Below are 18425 nucleotides of genomic sequence, written 5' to 3'. Positions count from 1 at the left end.
TATTGGAAATTCAATGACATGTAGAAAACCAATAATCTCTGTCAAACAGATAAACGTTCGATATTTAGTAAAATAACGATATTCGATATTTAGTAATTGAAGGTTACAATCTAGCGTGCTTCATGAGCATGAGCATGAGCATGTGCATGATTGACCGCCCACGGTTGCTACTCCGTTATTGCCAGGTCAGCTGTAATTACACAGAGAACCAACAGATGAAGTTTGGGACTAACGTCATCTTCAATGTGTAAGAACTGGTGACCCAAAAATAAGCAATACCAGCGCCGGCCGTGTCCGAATGCAGGTCAATTAGGGAATAGGTAGGAAATTGTTGACGTGATACTCGCTTTGATAGAAGCCGACGAGTCATCTGCACTTCCACGAGAAATCACTGGGATGTTGGATATATGGGGTAGGGAGTGTGGCAGGGTTCGTTTTGGTAAACGGTATGCCGTGTATAGCGTGTAGTTTGATCGATGAAAACAAAACAAAAAAAAAAATTATGAAAGGCCGCACAAAGCAGAACAAAATTTCGGTGATCGGCTGATCGTTCTGCTTACCGCACAAAGTTAAATAAAACTTTGATGACCGGCCGATCGTTCTGCTTACTTAAGAAAACATGTCTGGACGCGATTTAAACTTTCACTTTCTAATTAATTCACTCACATGCACGACGCAGAACAAAATTTCGATAACGGCCGATCGTTCTGCTTACCGCACAAAGCAGAACAAACTTTCGATGACCGGCCGATCGTTCTGCTTACTGAAAAGACACGTCTGGACGCGATCTTCAATCGTTCTACGTCTAATAAAAAATATCAACAAATCTGCACTGAACTGATTATTTCACTATCCAATTTACTCGCCCACTCAGCAGAATCAGATATTTTAATAACTGCACGACCGTACTGCGTCTAACACAAAACACGAACTTGCACTCCTTATTGGTAAAATGAATATTAACACAAACAATATACAATGTAGGGGAAATGTGGGTAACCCCGTCAGGGTGGGTAAGCCCGTCACCCCAACGGTTTTACTAGAAAACAATGTTTTAGTATGTTTTTGACTATACCAATTATAAGTACTTATCATTTTTACCATTTCGAGACACATCATACCCACTATGAACTGTCAAACGCGAAGAAAATAAACAAAACAAACGCAAGCGTCGTCGCAGTAAAACCGGATGTAATTTTTCGATGGTAGATTTTAACGTTTTGAGAAATAATTAAGTTCAAAAATTCAATTCCATCTATCGCGTTCTTTCATTTACACTGTGTTTTAGTGCTGTGATTCATTGAAAGGTAAGTTTAATCAATTATCCAAGATTTATGGTGTGCCTTTTGGGTAAGCCCGTCACACATTGATGCGGGTAATATCGTCATGCTCTTTGGATCAGCGGATGTTCCTGAAACTACCTAACCATTTTTATTAGATGCCACGCAGCTACAGACGGAAGACCAACCGCGGAAATTGGACCGATCAGCAGCTGATCCAAGCAAAGGATGCAGTGGATCGCGGGATTTCCGTTAATCGTGCTGCTAAGACGTTTGGAATTCCGAGAACTACATTGGCAGACCATGTCACGGGAAAGGTGGTTAAGTCGAAATTGGGGTCACGAGAAACGGTTTTCACTCCGCAACAGGAAGCAGAACTTTTGCAGCACCTGCTTGACTTGGAAAGTCGTTTTTACGGCATTACAAAGAACGATGTCCGTGAGCTGGCTTTCGAGCTGGCTGAAAAAAATAAGATTCCCCATCCGTTCAACAAAAAGAAGAAAATGGCTGGGTGCGAATGGATGGCCGGATTTTTGAAGCGCAATCCGAAACTTTCATTCCGCAAGCCGGAGCCCACGTCGGCTGCTAGAGCCAGGGGATTTAACAAAGTTTCAGTTAATGCCTTCTTCGACATGTATGAAGCTGCCCTTCGAAAAAAGAACTTTCGTCCGGAACGCATCTATAATGTCGACGAAACAGCGATTTCCACGGTATGTAGAGTTTTTTGCTTGATCGAAGCATACATCAATGCTTTATGTTCATGTTTTCAGGTGCCTCCTAATAAGAAGAAGATAGCTGCACTCAAGGGTAAGAAGCAGGTTGGAATTATTTCGTCAGCGGAACGAGGAGAGACCACTACCGTCGTCATGAGTATGTCAGCGAGTGGCCATTATCTTCCGCCATTCGTAATCTTCCCGCGTACTCGAATGCATGATAGTCTCAAACACGGAGCACCATCGGGAACAAAATTCGCATGTAATCCTTCAGGATACATGACCGCTGAGATGTTCGATACATTTTTTGATCACTTTCTTGAACATGCTCATGCTCTAGAATCTGATCCAATACTGCTTTTGGTGGATGGCCATTCATCACACACCAAAAACCTAGCAGTAACCGAGAAGGCTCGAAAGCATAACGTGACCATACTTTCGCTTCCACCGCATTGCAGCAACAAACTCCAACCGTTAGATGTCGCGTTTATGGCGCCGTTTAAAGCATATTATTCCACTGCCGCCGAAGCATACCTAAGATCCAACCCAGGGCACGTTATCGGTCAATACAATATCATGCAGCTAATGAGATCTGCTTTTGAAAAAGCTGCCACGATGTCAACTGCAGTTAACGGTTTCAAAAAATGTGGATTATGGCCGTGTGACCGAACCGTTTTTGACGAAAGCTCATTTGCACCATCGTTGGTCACGGACCAAGAATTGGAAAATACTGGAATGGACTCGGCTCCTCAGGAAAAGGATGCAGATACACCGATGCCAGCTGGAGCGGTCACCGGTAGCATGAATGAAAGTGTGAAATCTGGTGAGTCGTCTTTCACGGTTACACCGGAGGAAGTGTTGCCTCTACCAAAAATGACAACAGCGCGTGCCACAAAAAGAAAACGACGAGCAGAGAAGGCTCAGGATATTACGTCTGATGATTATCGTCAGAGCTTGATCGATGCTAAGGCTACAAAGGACATCTCATCCATCAAAAAAGGTAAGAGGGCATCTTCAAAAGGACCACAAAAGCGACAAAAGCGGCAGAAGCTTACCAACGATTTGGATGATTCATTGTGTGACCGATGCGGAAACTGCTTCTCAGATTCTTCAAACGGAGAAGGTTGGATAATTTGTGTCTCATGCAAAAACTGGATCCATACGCAGTGCTATGATAATTCTGATTTGATTTGCATTTTCTGTACTGAATAATTTTTTTTCATTGTCAGTGGGATCTGAGCTTAGAGTCAGCAAACCCATCACGTAAATTCGTAAAACGAATTGAACTTTTTTTTTTAAATAATTGAACTTACAGTCGCTTATTAAAAGAATAAAAATCTCCAAAGGAAAACATAAACAATGCTTGTATTTTTCTCACAAAAATATCAAATCAAACCCACATCAAAAGTTTAATTTCCCTGATTTCTGGCCATATTGGACTTGTAGCACATGTTTTGTACCTGAGGGTCTGCCCATTTACTGCGTGGACATGATAAGCGGTGCTCAAGAATCAGAAAAATAGTACAGAAAAAAATCAAACAACATTATGGCATAGAGGTATGTATGATTCTGGGACACTCTAAAATATGTCCCTGTGGTATATGGATGAACCCATATGAAATGGCCAATTTAGATGATTGATAAATCATCACAAGAGATCAAAAATATCTACACGTTCAACATTAATTTTCGTTTGCAGAAATTCTCAAAACTATTTTAATAAAAATGTATGCCGGTCTTACCCCATTGGCTGACGGACTTACCCGCACTGATTGAAAAACTTCATTATTTACCATGTTTGTTTTACGTATGTTATTTGATCGCAATGCTTAAGGTGACGGGGTTACCCCTTCCTCCCCTAGGCTATATAGTACACCTGAAATGAAATAGGTATATGCTTGGAAAATACAAATAATAAACACATCGAGTAACAGAGGATGTCGAGATAGAAATGTTCACTTTTTAAATTTGCAGTATGCGAATCAGCATTGTGTATCAGTAATGGTTCAGTTTCATTGTAAATTTTCGAACACTATTCTAGATTGATGAGAAATTTTCAATAAAATAAAATAATTACGTTGTTTCGAAAAAAAGGCGCCTGTTCCAAAATTATCTTCAAAATTAAGGCAAAATAAAGGCGTTTTTTTCTATTGAATTAAGTAGTAAAATATGTCATGAAAACAAATATAATGACCAAATGTGCATTGTTCTGGAGATGATCAAATAAATAAGTTACGCAAAAACGATTTTCTAACTCTCGCCTTTTTAGCACGCTTTTGGTGGTGAGCCTTTTGGTGTTGAGAAATTTGTGTACTTTATGTCTTCAAAAAAAAAACAATTTATGTAGATTGTTCATCTTTAGTAAAGACTGATTACATATGAAATCAAAAATAAAATAATGTTAAAACCATATCAAGAGAATTAGAGACACTTTCCAAATGATCAGTTGCGCATAATGCTTATGCTTATGTATAAGGTTGCAGTATATCGTTTCTATTTTTTTTTCTCAGAATTCTTAGTTTAAAAAATTATTGAAAAGTATAACGAATGTAAATACCACTTTGAGGTGCTCACTTAAAAAAATGCTAACATGAGAAAACAAAATTGAATAAAAAATTAAATAATGTAAAAAAAGGGATACTTAAGTGATACGCATCGCCCGACTTGGACTCCTGAATTATTTGCGGAATAAGACTCAGTTGATGCAAAATTTTGTTTCTAGCCAGTAAACTCGGGAAAGGGGATTGAGCTTTTGCTTGATTCGTTCCTGTTGCGAAGGGAGCTGGAGTCGCAATCATGTATCGCTGGGATTTTTTGAGCACCACATATTGAAATTTTGAAAAGCTTCAAATACGGCTTGCAGGTGAACTTCATGAATTTCAAACTTCTTTAAATTTACACGGTAATGGGAACCTAACTTTCAAACACATAATCAGCAAATTGGATTTTTTCCGGAAGGTTAGGAATCGCGAAAAATGACGCAGCGAAAAAAAATTTGCTTCCTATTTCAGTAGTGTAGTGAGATAAGTAGAGTAGTGAAACGTCTTACTTCTCACTAAATATTTCTCACTTCTCACCGTAAACAGTGAGTAGGGCAAAGTGAGAAGTGACACGTCTTACTATTCACTTCGCATTTCTCACTTCTCACAATGAAAAGTGAGAAATGAGTAGGGCGAAGTGACGAAAGAGACGTCTCACTTCTCACTCCTCATTTATCACTAACGCAACACTAACTTTTCACACTGAGAAGTGAGAAATGAGGAGTGAGAAGCGAGAAGATGACTCTCTTCTCATTTCTCAGTCCTTATTTCTCACTGATCACTTCTGACAGTGAAAAATGGGAAGAGCAAAGAAGGAGGACGCCCCTCATCTCACTCATCATTTCTTACTTCTTATTTCTCACTTTTCGCAGTGAGATGTGAGAAATAATGATTGAGAAGTGAGATGTAGAATGACCTACTCGGCCAAATGACCTGGCATTGACATGACTGACACCATAGCTCCCTTGTTCTGTCTATACAGTATAGACCCGACTTTGTCACTCTCCGATTTTTTCTAACCCTAATTTTATCACGTTTTCGACCCGATTTTGTCACCCCAAAAAATTTAGATTTTTTTGTCGTTCTTTTTATTATTGTAAATAATTTCGCAAACAACAATGATTTTCGTGAAATTACTTTTACCGCCTGTGATTTTCTATGGAGCATATCTGCGCATCTGTCAAGAATTCCGTAAGCCTTTTCGACAGGAAATTTTGGATTTCGCTCACGTATTTTGCCTTCCCTAAGGCATAAACTGGTTAATATACTTATGTAAAACAAATTTAAAAAAAATGAAAATAAAAAAAATTCTATTTTATTTTACCAACCCAAAATTTATCAGGGGGGTGCTAAAATCAGGATATTACTTTATCCCTTTCGGTCATTGCTCATGGTGGGAGTTTTTGGTGACACTATCACTGAGCAGCAGCAAATGTTTCAATATGCAATATTCTCTTATATTTCAGTTTTTTGTTCTCAGATACACAGAAAAAAAATATGTTGTGACTTTTAATGTATTTTCATTTACATATTTGGAGCTTGACGTAACATTCAATCGAACTCACTGTTCTTTTAAATCGAAATTAATTTAAACTGTGCTTGCTTGTAAATTTCAGTCAAATTTAATTGAATATCGAATATTTATTCGTTTGATGGAATAAACTGCAATTTAACATGTCGTTGAATTTTCAAAACATTTGCTGTGTACATTCAATCCATTTTACAAACATTCTAAGCTCCGTACAATCAAAGTTAATTACCCATATTCCGGGTATGAGCCAGCCGGAGTTGAAATTAATTACTATGTCTGAAACTCGATTCATGCATGGGATCAAACCCCACCGATGGAAGTGGTTACCCTCCAATACATTTTTCGAACTAAATCTTCCACATGTTGTGCAATCGAGTTTCAGACATAGTAATCATTCTAAGTTGCTGAAACATTGAGCCATTCTCACCCCCATTTGACTCAACGTCACCCCTGATGACGGTATCGTAATGTATGGAAAAAATCTAAACGTACGTCTAGAGCACTCACAAAGGGTGTCCGATAAAAAACACAGCAAATGCAGTTCAAAATTCTCTGCATCAAATATCAGAAATTACTTATAATTAGTTTATGTAGGGTGTCAATACGATACACCGCGCGGCTCTGTTTTAATGTTTCCAAAAGCGCCTTTATACAATATTCCATGCGGCGTTCCATAGTAGAAAGGAACAACCGTACCTTAGGAAAAGCCGCAATGAATTTTTGTAGCCAATGCTTTGAATAAATAAATAATTTAAATTTTGGCAATAGAAGAATTTCCTCCACAATAAACTCAAACAACGACTTCGAGTATTTGATCTAGTCAATTTATTGGAAAAATGATAAAGTTAATGAGTTGCAAACGACAAATAATGAATATTCTTTCCACAGGGCGAAAAACATGTCGGCGATGGCCTTCTCGATGTATCAATTCACCAAGGGCGAGGGAACGCTCCGGACGACGCAGGACCTGTTCACCCAGGCGGAATACTTCGCCGAGGAGGCGAACCGCCTCTACAAGGTGGTCCGCCAGTTCTCCTACCAAGTGCCAGCCGGTGCCCCCAAGAAGGAACTGCTGGACCACCTGGACAAAGTGCCAACGTACGTGCAAACGCTGCAGTTCACCGTCAAGGATCCGACCGTCGGCAAAGCGGCCACCTTCGTCAAGGTTGACCACGTCATCCAGGAAACGAAAAATCTGATGAATGTGATATCGAAGGTGGTTTCGACCTGCTTCGACTGCGCGAATAAGGTAAGCAGGGTGGGGTCCGTCGGTGCGACGACGATGATGACGTCGGTGTGTACCCGGGGGGTGTCGAATCTCGGTTGGCATTTACATAATTCAATTTGCGTTCATGATTTCCGGCGAGTTTGAGGGAGGGCTTATGCACCGCCTCTCGACTACAATGCGCATTTTCGTTCATTTTTATTTCATGCTGTGATTTCCATTTTAAATTTTATATCAGTTCCATGGTTTGCATGTGAGTTCGTACTTTTACGTTTCAGATTTCGGCTATCCCCTCGCAGGTTTTTCAGCACGTTTGCCATGCTGGGATGTGAAAAGAAGAAACAGGAGAATACATATGAGTAGATGTGTATTTATCATGGAAAGCAAAATGATTGCACTTTAATAAAGTAAAAATAGGGTGGAAATCGAATGACAATTTACAAAACATTAAAAAAAAATTAACCGAAACACTTAAACATTTTTATGTGAAAATTATTAAGCAGTTATACACATTTTTCTAAAATTTGGCTAGACGTATATAATTTTACTCTTCACCATGTTTCCTAATTGAATGGAATCGAAACGGGATGGATGGTAATCGAATTGTTCTCTTTCGATGTATTCCATTTTTTTGGGATAACTCAATTTCGGGAAGTTCCATCAATTTCCTCCAACACAGTTTGCAGAAAAAAAGTATGAATTATTTTCCGCCCGAGGCGGCGTGGAATCAACGACAAATCATTAATTAAAATTTCAATTATTTAAAACAAAAGTTTCCGCGACCGTAAACAATTCACTCGATGAGTTATTGTCATTGATTCTCGCGTTTGGTAATCAACGGCAGCGATGTCGCGACAAGTTGTCGTCTGTGGATCGATTTTAAATCACCTCAACGTGCATGTCGGTGACAGTTGGGCTTGTACAATCAGTCCTTGAATTAATTATTGACCCGCTTGAATTTAACGAGCTCAATTTTCACCATCAATCATTCTCAACTTCTTGATGTAATTCAGAATTGTCTGTCCCTCAGATCTACGAACTGACCGGCATGCCCTTCGACAACCGGTTGATCAATATTCCGACCGTTATGACGCCCATTGAATCGTCGACATTGAGCAGAAAGTCCACCAAGGTAACACCGGTTGCAGTATCTGGCCCGAATGTAGACAAACCTTCCGCCTCCGTTTTGCCCCGAAATAGACGGAAACTTGTGCTGTCTAAGTATCGCTAGTAAACAATCCCCACAAACACGAGAGTGAACTCGAAAAGACAATCCTTGTACCTACCACTTTCACAAAAAGATACTACCCCCACTATTTTCATAAATCTGATGGAACCTTAACCGCGTAGATCAAGTCAACCAGTAACCACCGTCACTCGATTTGATACATTCAATAACGAGTCATACATTACAGTACAAACAGTCAACAAATATTCTATCCAGATGACAAATAAACACACAAATGGTACTCTAAAACGAGAACATGATATGAACTATCGTAAAACTCTTGGTATGTGATACCTAAAATCCATTAATAATGGATGTTTTTTTCTAAGAATCATTGGCAGTTTCGAAATTACATTAAGTACGAATCTTATGAATGGATATTTATAGTAGACTTTTGTGTTTAAGTTCATGCTGGAACGATTCCTCCGAGAATCTAGGAACGATTCCTCCGGGAATCTAGGAAGGATTCCTCCGGGAATCTTGGAACGGTTCCTCCAGGAATCTTGGAACGATTCCTCCGGGAATCTTGAAACGATTCCTCCGAGAGTCTTGGAACGATTCCTCCGGGAATCTTGGAACAATTCCTCCGGGAGTCTTGGAAGGATTCCTCTGGGAATCTTGGAACGATTCCTCCGGGAATCTTGGAACGATTCCTCCGGGAATCTTGGAACGATTCCTCCGGGAATCTTGGAACGATTCCTCCGGGAATCTTGGAACGATTCCTCCGGGAATCTTGGAACGATTCCTCCGGGAATCTTGGAACGATTCCTCCGGGAATCTTGGAACGATTCCTCCGGGAATCTTGGAACGATTCCTCCGGGAATCTTGGAACGATTCCTCCGGGAATCTTGGAACGATTCCTCCGGGAATCTTGGAACGATTCCTCCGGGAATCTTGGAAGGATTCCTCCGGGAATCTTGGAACGATTCCTCCGGGAATCTTGGAACGACTCCTCCGGGAATCTTAAAACGATTCCTCTGAGAATCTTGGAAGGATTCCTCCTGGAATTTTGGAAGGATTCCTCCGGGAATCTTGGAACGATTCCTCCGGGAATCTTGGAAGGATTCCTCCGGGAATCTTGGAAGGATTCCTCCGGGAATCTTGGAAGGATTCCTCCGGGAATCTTGGAAGGATTCCTCCGGGAATCTTGGAAGGATTCCTCCGGGAATCTTGGAAGGATTCCTCCGGGAATCTTGGAAGGATTCCTCCGGGAATCTTGGAAGGATTCCTCCGGGAATCTTGGAAGGATTCCTCCGAATCTTGGAAGGTTTCCTCCGGGAATGTTGGTAGGATTCCTCCGGGAATCTTGGAAGGATTCCTCCGGGAATCTTGGAAGGATTCCTCCGAATCTTGGAAGGATTCCTCCGGGAATCTTGGAAGGATTCCTCCGGGAATCTTGGAAGGATTCCTCCGGGAATCTTGGAAGGATTCCTCCGAATCTTGGAAGGATTCCTCCGGGAATCTTGGAAGGATTCCTCCGGGAATCTTGGAAGGATTCCTCCGGGAATCTTGGAAGGATTCCTCCGGGAATCTTGGAAGGATTCCTCCGGGAATCTTGGAAGGATTCCTCCGAATCTTGGAAGGATTCCTCCGAATCTTGGAAGGATTCCTCCGGGAATCTTGGAAGGATTCCTCCAAATCTTGGAAGGATTCCTCCGGAAATCTTAGAAGGATACCTCCGGGAATCTTGGAAGGATTCCTCCGGGAATCTTGGAAGGATTCCTCCGGAATCTTGGAAGGATTCCTCCGGGAATCTTGGAAGGATTCCTCCGGGAATCTTGGAAGGATTCCTCCGGGAATCTTGGAAGGATTCCTCCGGGAATCTTGGAAGGATTCCTCCGGGAATCTTGGAAGGATTCCTCCGGGAATCTTGGAAGGATTCCTCCGGGAATCTTGGAAGGATTCCTCCGGGAATCTTGGAAGGATTCCTCCGGGAATCTTGGAAGGATTCCTCCGGGAATCTTGGAAGGATTCCTCCGGGAATCTTGGAAGGATTCCTCCGGGAATCTTGGAAGGATTCCTCCGGGAATCTTGGAAGGATTCCTCCGGGAATCTTGGAAGGATTCCTCCGGGAATCTTGGAAGGATTCCTCCGGGAATCTTGGAAGGATTCCTCCGGGAATCTTGGAAGGATTCCTCCTGGAATCTTGGAAGGATTCCTCCGGGAATCTTGGAAGGATTCCTCCGAATCTTGGAAGGATTCCTCCGAATCTTGGAAGGATTCCTCCGAATCTTGGAAGGATTCCTCCGGGAATCTTGGAAGGATTCGCTCGGAATCTTGGAAGGATTCCTCCAATCTTGGAAGGATTCCTCCGGGAATCTTGGAAGGATTCCTCCGGGAATCTTGGAAGGATTCCTCCGGGAATCTTGGAGGATTCCCCCGGGAATCTTGGAAGGATTCCTCCGGGAATCTTGGAAGGATTCCTCCGGGAATCTTGGAGGGATTCCTCCGGGAATCTTGGAAGGATTCCTCCGGGAATCTTGGAAGGATTCCTCCGAATCTTGGAAGGATTGCCCGGGGTATCTTGGAAGGATTCCTCCGGGAATCTTGGAAGGATTCCTCCGGGAATCTTGGAAGGATTCCTCCGGGAATCTTGGAAGGATTCCTCCGGGAATCTTGGAAGGATTCCTCCGAATCTTGGAAGGATTCCTCCGGGAATCTTGGAAGGATTCCTCCGGGAATCTTGGAAGGATTCCTCCGGGAATCTTGGAAGGATTCCTCCGGGAATCTTGGAAGGATTCCTCCGGGAATCTTGGAAGGATTCCTCCGAATCTTGGAAGGATTCCTCCGGGAATCTTGGAAGGATTCCTCCGGGAATCTTGGAAGGATTCCTCCGAATCTTGGAAGGATTCCTCCGGGAATCTTGGAAGGATTCCTCCGGGAATCTTGGAAGGATTCCTCCGGGAATCTTGGAAGGATTCCTCCGGGAATCTTGGAAGGATTCCTCCGGGAATCTTGGAAGGATTCCTCCAGGAATCTTGGAAGGAATCCTCCGAATCTTGGAAGGATTCCGCCGTGAGTCTTGGGAGGATTCCTCCGGGAATCTTGGAAGGATTCCTCCGGGAATCTTGGAAGGATTCCTCCGGGAATCTTGGAAGGATTCCTCCGGGAATCTTGGAAGGATTCCTCCGGGAATCTTGGAAGGATTCCTCCGAATCTTGGAAGGATTCCTCCGAATCTTTGACGGATGCCTCCGGGAATCTTGGAAGGATTCCTCCGGGAATCTTGGAAGGATTCCTCCGGGAATCTTGGAAGGATTCCTCCGGGAATCTTGGAAGGATTCCTCCGGGAATCTTGGAAGGATTCCTCCGGGAATCTTGGAAGGATTCCTCCGGGAATCTTGGAAGGATTCCCCCGGGAATCTTGGAAGGATTCCCCCGGGAATCTTGGAAGGATTCCCCCGGGAATCTTGGAAGGATTCCCCCGGGAATCTTGGAAGGATTCCTCCGAATCTTGGAAAGATTCCTCCGGGAATCTTGGAAGGATTCCTCCGGGAATCTTGGAAGGATTCCTCCGGGAATCTTGGAAGGATTCCTCCGGGAATCTTGGAAGGATTCCTCCGGGAATCTTGGAAGGATTCCTCCGGGAATCTTGGAAGGATTCCTCCGAATCTTGGAAGGATTCCTCCGGGAATCTTGGAAGGATTCCTCCGGGAATCTTGGAAGGATTCCTCCGGGAATCTTGGAAGGATTCCTCCGAATCTTGGAAGGATTCCTCCGGGAATCTTGGAAGGATTCCTCCGGGAATCTTGGAAGGATTCCTCCGGGAATCTTGGAAGGATTCCTCCGGGAATCTTGGAAGGATTCCTCCGGGAATCTTGGAAGGATTCCTCCGGGAATCTTGGAAGGATTCCTCCGGGAATCTTGGAAGGATTCCTCCGAATCTTGGAAGGATTCCTCCGGGAATCTTGGAAGGATTCCTCCGAATCTTGGAAGGATTCCTCCGGGAATCTTGGAAGGATTCCTCCGGGAATCTTGGAAGGATTCCTCCGGGAATCTTGGAAGGATTCCTCCGAATCTTGGAAGGATTCCTCCGGGAATCTTGGAAGGATTCCTCCGGGAATCTTGGAAGGATTCCTCCGAATCTTGGAAGGATTCCTCCGGGAATCTTGGAAGGATTCCTCCGAATCTTGGAAGGATTCCTCCGGGAATCTTGGAAGGATTCCTCCGGGAATCTTGGAAGGATTCCTCCGGGAATCTTGGAAGGATTCCTCCGGGAATCTTGGAAGGATTCCTCCGGGAATCTTGGAAGGATTCCTCCGGGAATCTTGGAAGGATTCCTCCGGGAATCTTGGAAGGATTCCTCCGGGAATCTTGGAAGGATTCCTCCGGGAATCTTGGAAGGATTCCTCCGGGAATCTTGGAAGGATTCCTCCGGGAATCTTGGAAGATTCCTCCGAATCTTGGAAGGATTCCTCCGAATCTTGCAAGGATTCCCCTTCGGGAATCTTGCAAGGATTCCCCTTCGGGAATCTTGCAAGGATTCCCCTTCGGGAATCTTGGAAGGATTCCTCCGGGAATCTTGGAAGGATTCCTCCGGGAATCCTGGAAGGATTCCTCCGGGAATCCTGGAAGGATTCCTCCGGGAATCCTGGAAGGATTCCTCCGGGAATCCTGGAAGGATTCCTCCGGGAATCCTGGAAGGATTCCTCCGGGAATCCTGGAAGGATTCCTCCGGGAATCCTGGAAGGATTCCTCCGAATCTTGGAAGGATTCCTCCGGGAATCTTGGAAGGATTCCCCCGGGAATCTTGGAAGGATTCCCCCGGGAATCTTGGAAGGATTCCCCCGGGAATCTTGGAAGGCTTCCCCCGGGAATCTTGGAAGGATTCCCCCGGGACTCTTGGAAGGATTCCTCCGGGAATCTTGGAAGGATTCCTCCGGGAATCTTGGAAGGATTCCTCCGAAATCTTGGAAGGATTCCTCCGGGAATCTTGGAAGGATTCCTCCGGGAATCTTGGAAGGAGTCCCCCGGGAATCTTGGAATGATTCCCCCGGGACTCCTGGAAGCATTCCCCCTGGAATCTTGGAAGGATTCCCCCGGGAATCTTGGAAGGATTCCCCCGGGAATCTTGGAAGGATTCCCCCGGGAATCTTGGAACGATTCCTCCGGGAATCTTGGAAGGATTCCTCCGGGAATCTTGGAAGGATTCCTCCGAATCTTGGAAGGATTCCTCCGGGAATCTTGGAAGGATTCCTCCGGGAATCTTGGAAGGATTCCTCCGGGAATCTTGGAAGGATTCCTCCGGGAATCTTGGAAGGATTCCTCCGGGAATCTTGGAAGGATTCCTCCGGGAATCTTGGGAGGATTCCTCCGGGCATCTTGGAAGGATTCCTCCGAATCTTGGAAGGATTCCTCCGGGAATCTTGGAAGGATTCCTCCGAATCTTGGAAGGATTCCTCCGGGAATCTTGGAAGGATTCCTCCGGGAATCTTGGAAGGATTCTCCGGGAATCTTGGAAGGATTCCTCCGGGAATCTTGGAAGGATTCCTCCGGGAATCTTGGAAGGATTCCTCCGGGAATCTTGGAAGGATTCCTCCGGGAATCTTGGAAGGATTCCTCCGGGAATCTTGGAAGGATTCCTCCGGGAATCTTGGAAGGATTCCTCCGGGAATCTTGGAAGGATTCCTCCGGGAATCTTGGAAGGATTCCTCCGAATCTTGGAAGGATTCCTCCGGGAATCTTGGAAGGATTCCTCCGGGAATCTTGGAAGGATTCCTCCGAATCTTGGAAGGATTCCTCCGGGAATCTTGGAAGGATTCCTCCGGGAATCTTGGAAGGATTCCTCCGAATCTTGGAAGGATTCCTCCGGGAATCTTGGAAGGATTCCTCCGGGAATCTTGGAAGGATTCCTCCGGGAATCTTGGAAGGATTCCTCCGAATCTTGGAAGGATTCCTCCGAATCTTGGAAGGATTCCTCCGGGAATCTTGGAAGGATTCCTCCGAATCTTGGAAGGATTCCTCCGGGAATCTTGGAAGGATTCCTCCGGGAATCTTGGAAGGATTCCTCCAGGAATCTTGGAAGGATTCCTCCGGGGAATCTTGGAAGGATTCCTCCGGGAATCTTGGAAGGATTCCTCCGAATCTTGGAAGGATTCCTCCGAATCTTGGAAGGATTCCTCCGGGAATCTTGGAAGGATTCCTCCGGGAATCTTGGAAGGATTCCTCCGGGAATCTTGGAAGGATTCCTCCGGGAATCTTGGAAGGATTCCTCCGGGAATCTTGGAAGGATTCCTCCGGGAATCTTGGAAGGATTCCTCCGGGAATCTTGGAAGGATTCCTCCGGGAATCTTGGAAGGATTCCTCCGGGAATCTTGGAAGGATTCCTCCGGGAATCTTGGAAGGATTCCTCCGGGAATCTTGGAAGGATTCCTCCGAATCTTGGAAGGATTCCTCCGGGAATCTTGGAAGGATTCCTCCGGGAATCTTGGAAGGATTCCTCCGAATCTTGGAAGGATTCCTCCGGGAATCTTGGAAGGATTCCTCCGGGAATCTTGGAAGGATTCCTCCGGGAATCTTGGAAGGATTCCTCCGGGAATCTTGGAAGGATTCCTCCGGGAATCATGGAAGGATTCCTCCGGGAATCTTGGAAGGATTCCTCCGGGAATCTTGGAAGGATTCCTCCAGGAATTTCGGAAGGATTTCTCCAGGAATTTCGGAAGGATTCCTCCCGGAATTTCGGAAGGATTCTTCCCGGAATTTTGGAAGGATTCCTCCGGGAATCTTGGAAGGATTCCTCCAAATCTTGGAAGGATTCCTCCGGGAATCTTGGAAGGATTCCTCCGGGAATCTTGGAAGGATTCCTCCGGGAATCTTGGAAGGATTCCTCCGGGAATCTTGGAAGGATTCCTCCGGGAATCTTGGAAGGATTCCTCCGGGAATCTTGGAAGGATTCCTCCGAGAATCTTGGAAGGATTCCTCCGGGAATCTTGGAAGGATTCCTCCGGGAATCTTGGAAGGATTCCTCCGGGAATCTTGGAAGGATTCCTCCGGGAATCTTGGAAGGATTCCTCCGGGAATCTTGGAAGGATTCCTCCGAGAATCTTGGAAGGATTCCTCCGAGAATCTTGGAAGGATTCCTCCGGGAATCTTGGAAGGATTCCTCCGGGAATCTTGGAAGGATTCCTCCGGGAATCTTGGAAGGATTCCTCCGGGAATCTTGGAAGGATTCCTCCGGGAATCTTGGAAGGATTCCTCCGCGAATCTTGGAAGGATTCCTCCGGGAATCTTGGAAGGATTCCTCCGGGAATCTTGGAAGGATTCCTCCGGGAATCTTGGAAGGATTCCTCCGGGAATCTTGGAAGGATTCCTCCGGGAATCTTGGAAGGATTCCTCCGGGAATCTTGGAAGGATTCCTCCGAATCTTGGAAGGATTCCTCCGGGAATCTTGGAAGGATTCCTCCGGGAATCTTGGAAGGATTCCTCCGGGAATCTTGGAAGGATTCCTCCGAATCTTGGAAGGATTCCTCCGGGAATCTTGGAAGGATTCCTCCGGGAATCTTGGAAGGATTCCTCCGGGAATCTTGGAAGGATTCCTCCGGGAATCTGGGAAGGATTCCTCCGGGAATGTTGGAAGGATTCTCCGAATCTTGGAAGGATTCCTCCGGGAATCTTGGAAGGATTCCTCCGGGAATCTTGGAAGGATTCCTCCGGGAATCTTGGAAGGATTCCTCCGGGAATCTTGGAAGGATTCCTCCGGGAATCTTGGAAGGATTCCTCCGGGAATCTTGGAAGGATTCCTCCGAATCTTGGAAGGATTCCTCCGGGAATCTTGGAAGGATTCCTCCGGGAATCTTGGAAGGATTCCTCCGGGAATCTTGGAAGGATTCCTCCAGGAATCTTGGAAGGATTCCTCCGAATCTTGGAAGGATTCCTCCGAATCTTGGAAGGATTCCTCCGGGAATCTTGGAAGGATTCCTCCGGGAATCTTGGAAGGATTCCTCCGGGAATCTTGGAAGGATTCCTCCGAATCTTGGAAGGATTCCTCCGGGAATCTTGGAAGGATTCCTCCGGGAATCTTGGAAGGATTCCTCCGGGAATCTTGAAGGATTCCTCCGGGAATCTTGGAAGGATTCCTCCGGGAATCTTGGAAGGATTCCTCCGAATCTTGGAAGGATTCCTCCGGGAATCTTGGAAGGATTCCTCCGGGAATCTTGGAAGGATTCCTCCGGGAATCTTGGAAGGATTCCTCCGAATCTTGGAAGGATTCCTCCGGGAATCTTGGAAGGATTCCTCCGGGAATCTTGGAAGGATTCCTCCGGGAATCTTGGAAGGATTCCTCCGAATCTTGGAAGGATTCCTCCGAATCTTGGAAGGATTCCTCCGGGAATCTTGGAAGGATTCCTCCGGGAATCTTGGAAGGATTCCTCCGAATCTTGGAAGGATTCCTCCGGGAATCTTGGAAGGATTCCTCCGGAATCTTGGAAGGATTCCTCCGGGAATCTTGGAAGGATTCCTCCGGGAATCTTGGAAGGATTCCTCCGAATCTTGAAGAAGGATTCCTCCGGGAATCTTGAAGAAGGATTCCTCCGGGAATCTTGAAGGATTCCTCCGGGAATCTTGGAAGGATTCCTCCGGGAATCTTGGAAGGATTCCTCCGGGAATCTTGGAAGGATTCCTCCGGGAATCATGGAAGGATTCCTCCGGGAATCTTGGAAGGATTCCTCCGGGAATCTTGGAAGGATTCCTCCGAATCTTGGAAGGATTCCTCCGGGAATCTTGGAAGGATTCCTCCGAATCTTGGAAGGATTCCTCCGGGAATCTTGGAAGGATTCCTCCGGGAATCTTGGAAGGATTCCTCCGGGAATCTTGGAAGGATTCCTCCAGGAATCTTGGAAGGATTCCTCCGGGAATCTTGGAAGGATTCCTCCGAATCTTGGAAGGATTCCTCCGAATCTTGGAAGGATTCCTCCAATCTTGAAGGATTCCTCCGGGAATCTTGGAAGGATTCCTCCGAATCTTGGAAGGATTCCTCCGGGAATCTTGGAAGGATTCCTCCGGGCATCTTGTCAGGATTCCTCCGGGAATCTTGGAAGGATTCCTCCGGGAATCTTGGAAGGATTCCTCCGGGAATCTTGGAAGGATTCCTCCGAATCTTGGAAGGATTCCTCCGGGAATCTTGGAAGGATTCTCCGGGAATCTTGGAAGGATTCCTCCGGGAATCTTGGAAGGATTCCTCCGAATCTTGGAAGGATTCCTCCGGGAATCTTGGAAGGATTCCTCCGGGAATCTTGGAAGGATTCCTCCGGGAATCTTGGAAGGATTCCTCCGAATCTTGGAAGGATTCCTCCGGGAATCTTGGAAGGATTCCTCCGGGAATCTTGGAAGGATTCCTCCGAATCTTGGAAGGATTCCTCCGGGAATCTTGGAAGGATTCCTCCGAATCTTGGAAGGATTCCTCCGGGAATCTTGGAAGGATTCCTCCGAATCTTGGAAGGATTCCTCCGGGAATCTTGGAAGGATTCCTCCGGGAATCTTGGAAGGATTCCTCCGAATCTTGGAAGGATTCCTCCGGGAATCTTGGAAGGATTCCTCCGAATCTTGGAAGGATTCCTCCGGGAATCTTGGAAGGATTCCTCCGGGAATCTTGGAAGGATTCCTCCGGGAATCTTGGAAGGATTCCTCCGGGAATCTTGGAAGGATTCCTCCGGGAATCTTGGAAGGATTCCTCCGAATCTTGGAAGGATTCCTCCGGGAATCTTGGAAGGATTCCTCCGAATCTTGGAAGGATTCCTCCGAATCTTGGAAGGATTCCTCCGGGAATCTTGGAAGGATTCCTCCGGGAATCTTGGAAGGATTCCTCCGGGAATCTTGGAAGGATTCCTCCGAATCTTGGAAGGATTCCTCCGGGAATCTTGGAAGGATTCCTCCGAATCTTGGAAGGATTCCTCCGGGAATCTTGGAAGGATT

The 18425-nt window shown here is 45.5% G+C and overlaps 2 protein-coding genes across 3 annotated transcripts in view; both read left to right on the top strand.

The window, feature by feature from the left end:
• The window catches only part of LOC134224951 (alpha-catulin), a 506545-nt gene that overhangs the window by 440262 nt on the left and 47858 nt on the right, over positions 1-18425 (top strand). Inside the window, exons 11-12 of the mRNA XM_062704626.1 lie at positions 6953-7313; positions 8320-8421. Coding sequence (XP_062560610.1) covers positions 6953-7313; positions 8320-8421 — 463 coding nt within the window. The remainder of the gene's footprint in view (positions 1-6952; positions 7314-8319; positions 8422-18425) is intronic.
• On the top strand, positions 987-3739 carry LOC134224952 (uncharacterized). Of its 2 annotated transcripts, XM_062704628.1 has the most exons (3): positions 987-1307; positions 1439-1990; positions 2051-3739. In XM_062704628.1, exons 2-3 carry the CDS (start codon positions 1439-1441, stop codon positions 3203-3205), a joined length of 1707 nt encoding a protein of 568 aa, XP_062560612.1. In that variant the 5' UTR covers positions 987-1307; the 3' UTR covers positions 3206-3739. The 2 variants fall into 2 exon arrangements, with proteins under 2 accessions (XP_062560612.1, XP_062560611.1); XM_062704627.1 differs by having other exon boundaries at positions 1439-3739.

Source organism: Armigeres subalbatus, chromosome 3 (genome assembly GCF_024139115.2).
Source record: "Armigeres subalbatus isolate Guangzhou_Male chromosome 3, GZ_Asu_2, whole genome shotgun sequence".
In the NCBI taxonomy this organism is placed as follows: Eukaryota; Metazoa; Arthropoda; class Insecta; order Diptera; family Culicidae; genus Armigeres; species Armigeres subalbatus.
This window is presented reverse-complemented; position numbering and strand designations above follow the sequence as displayed.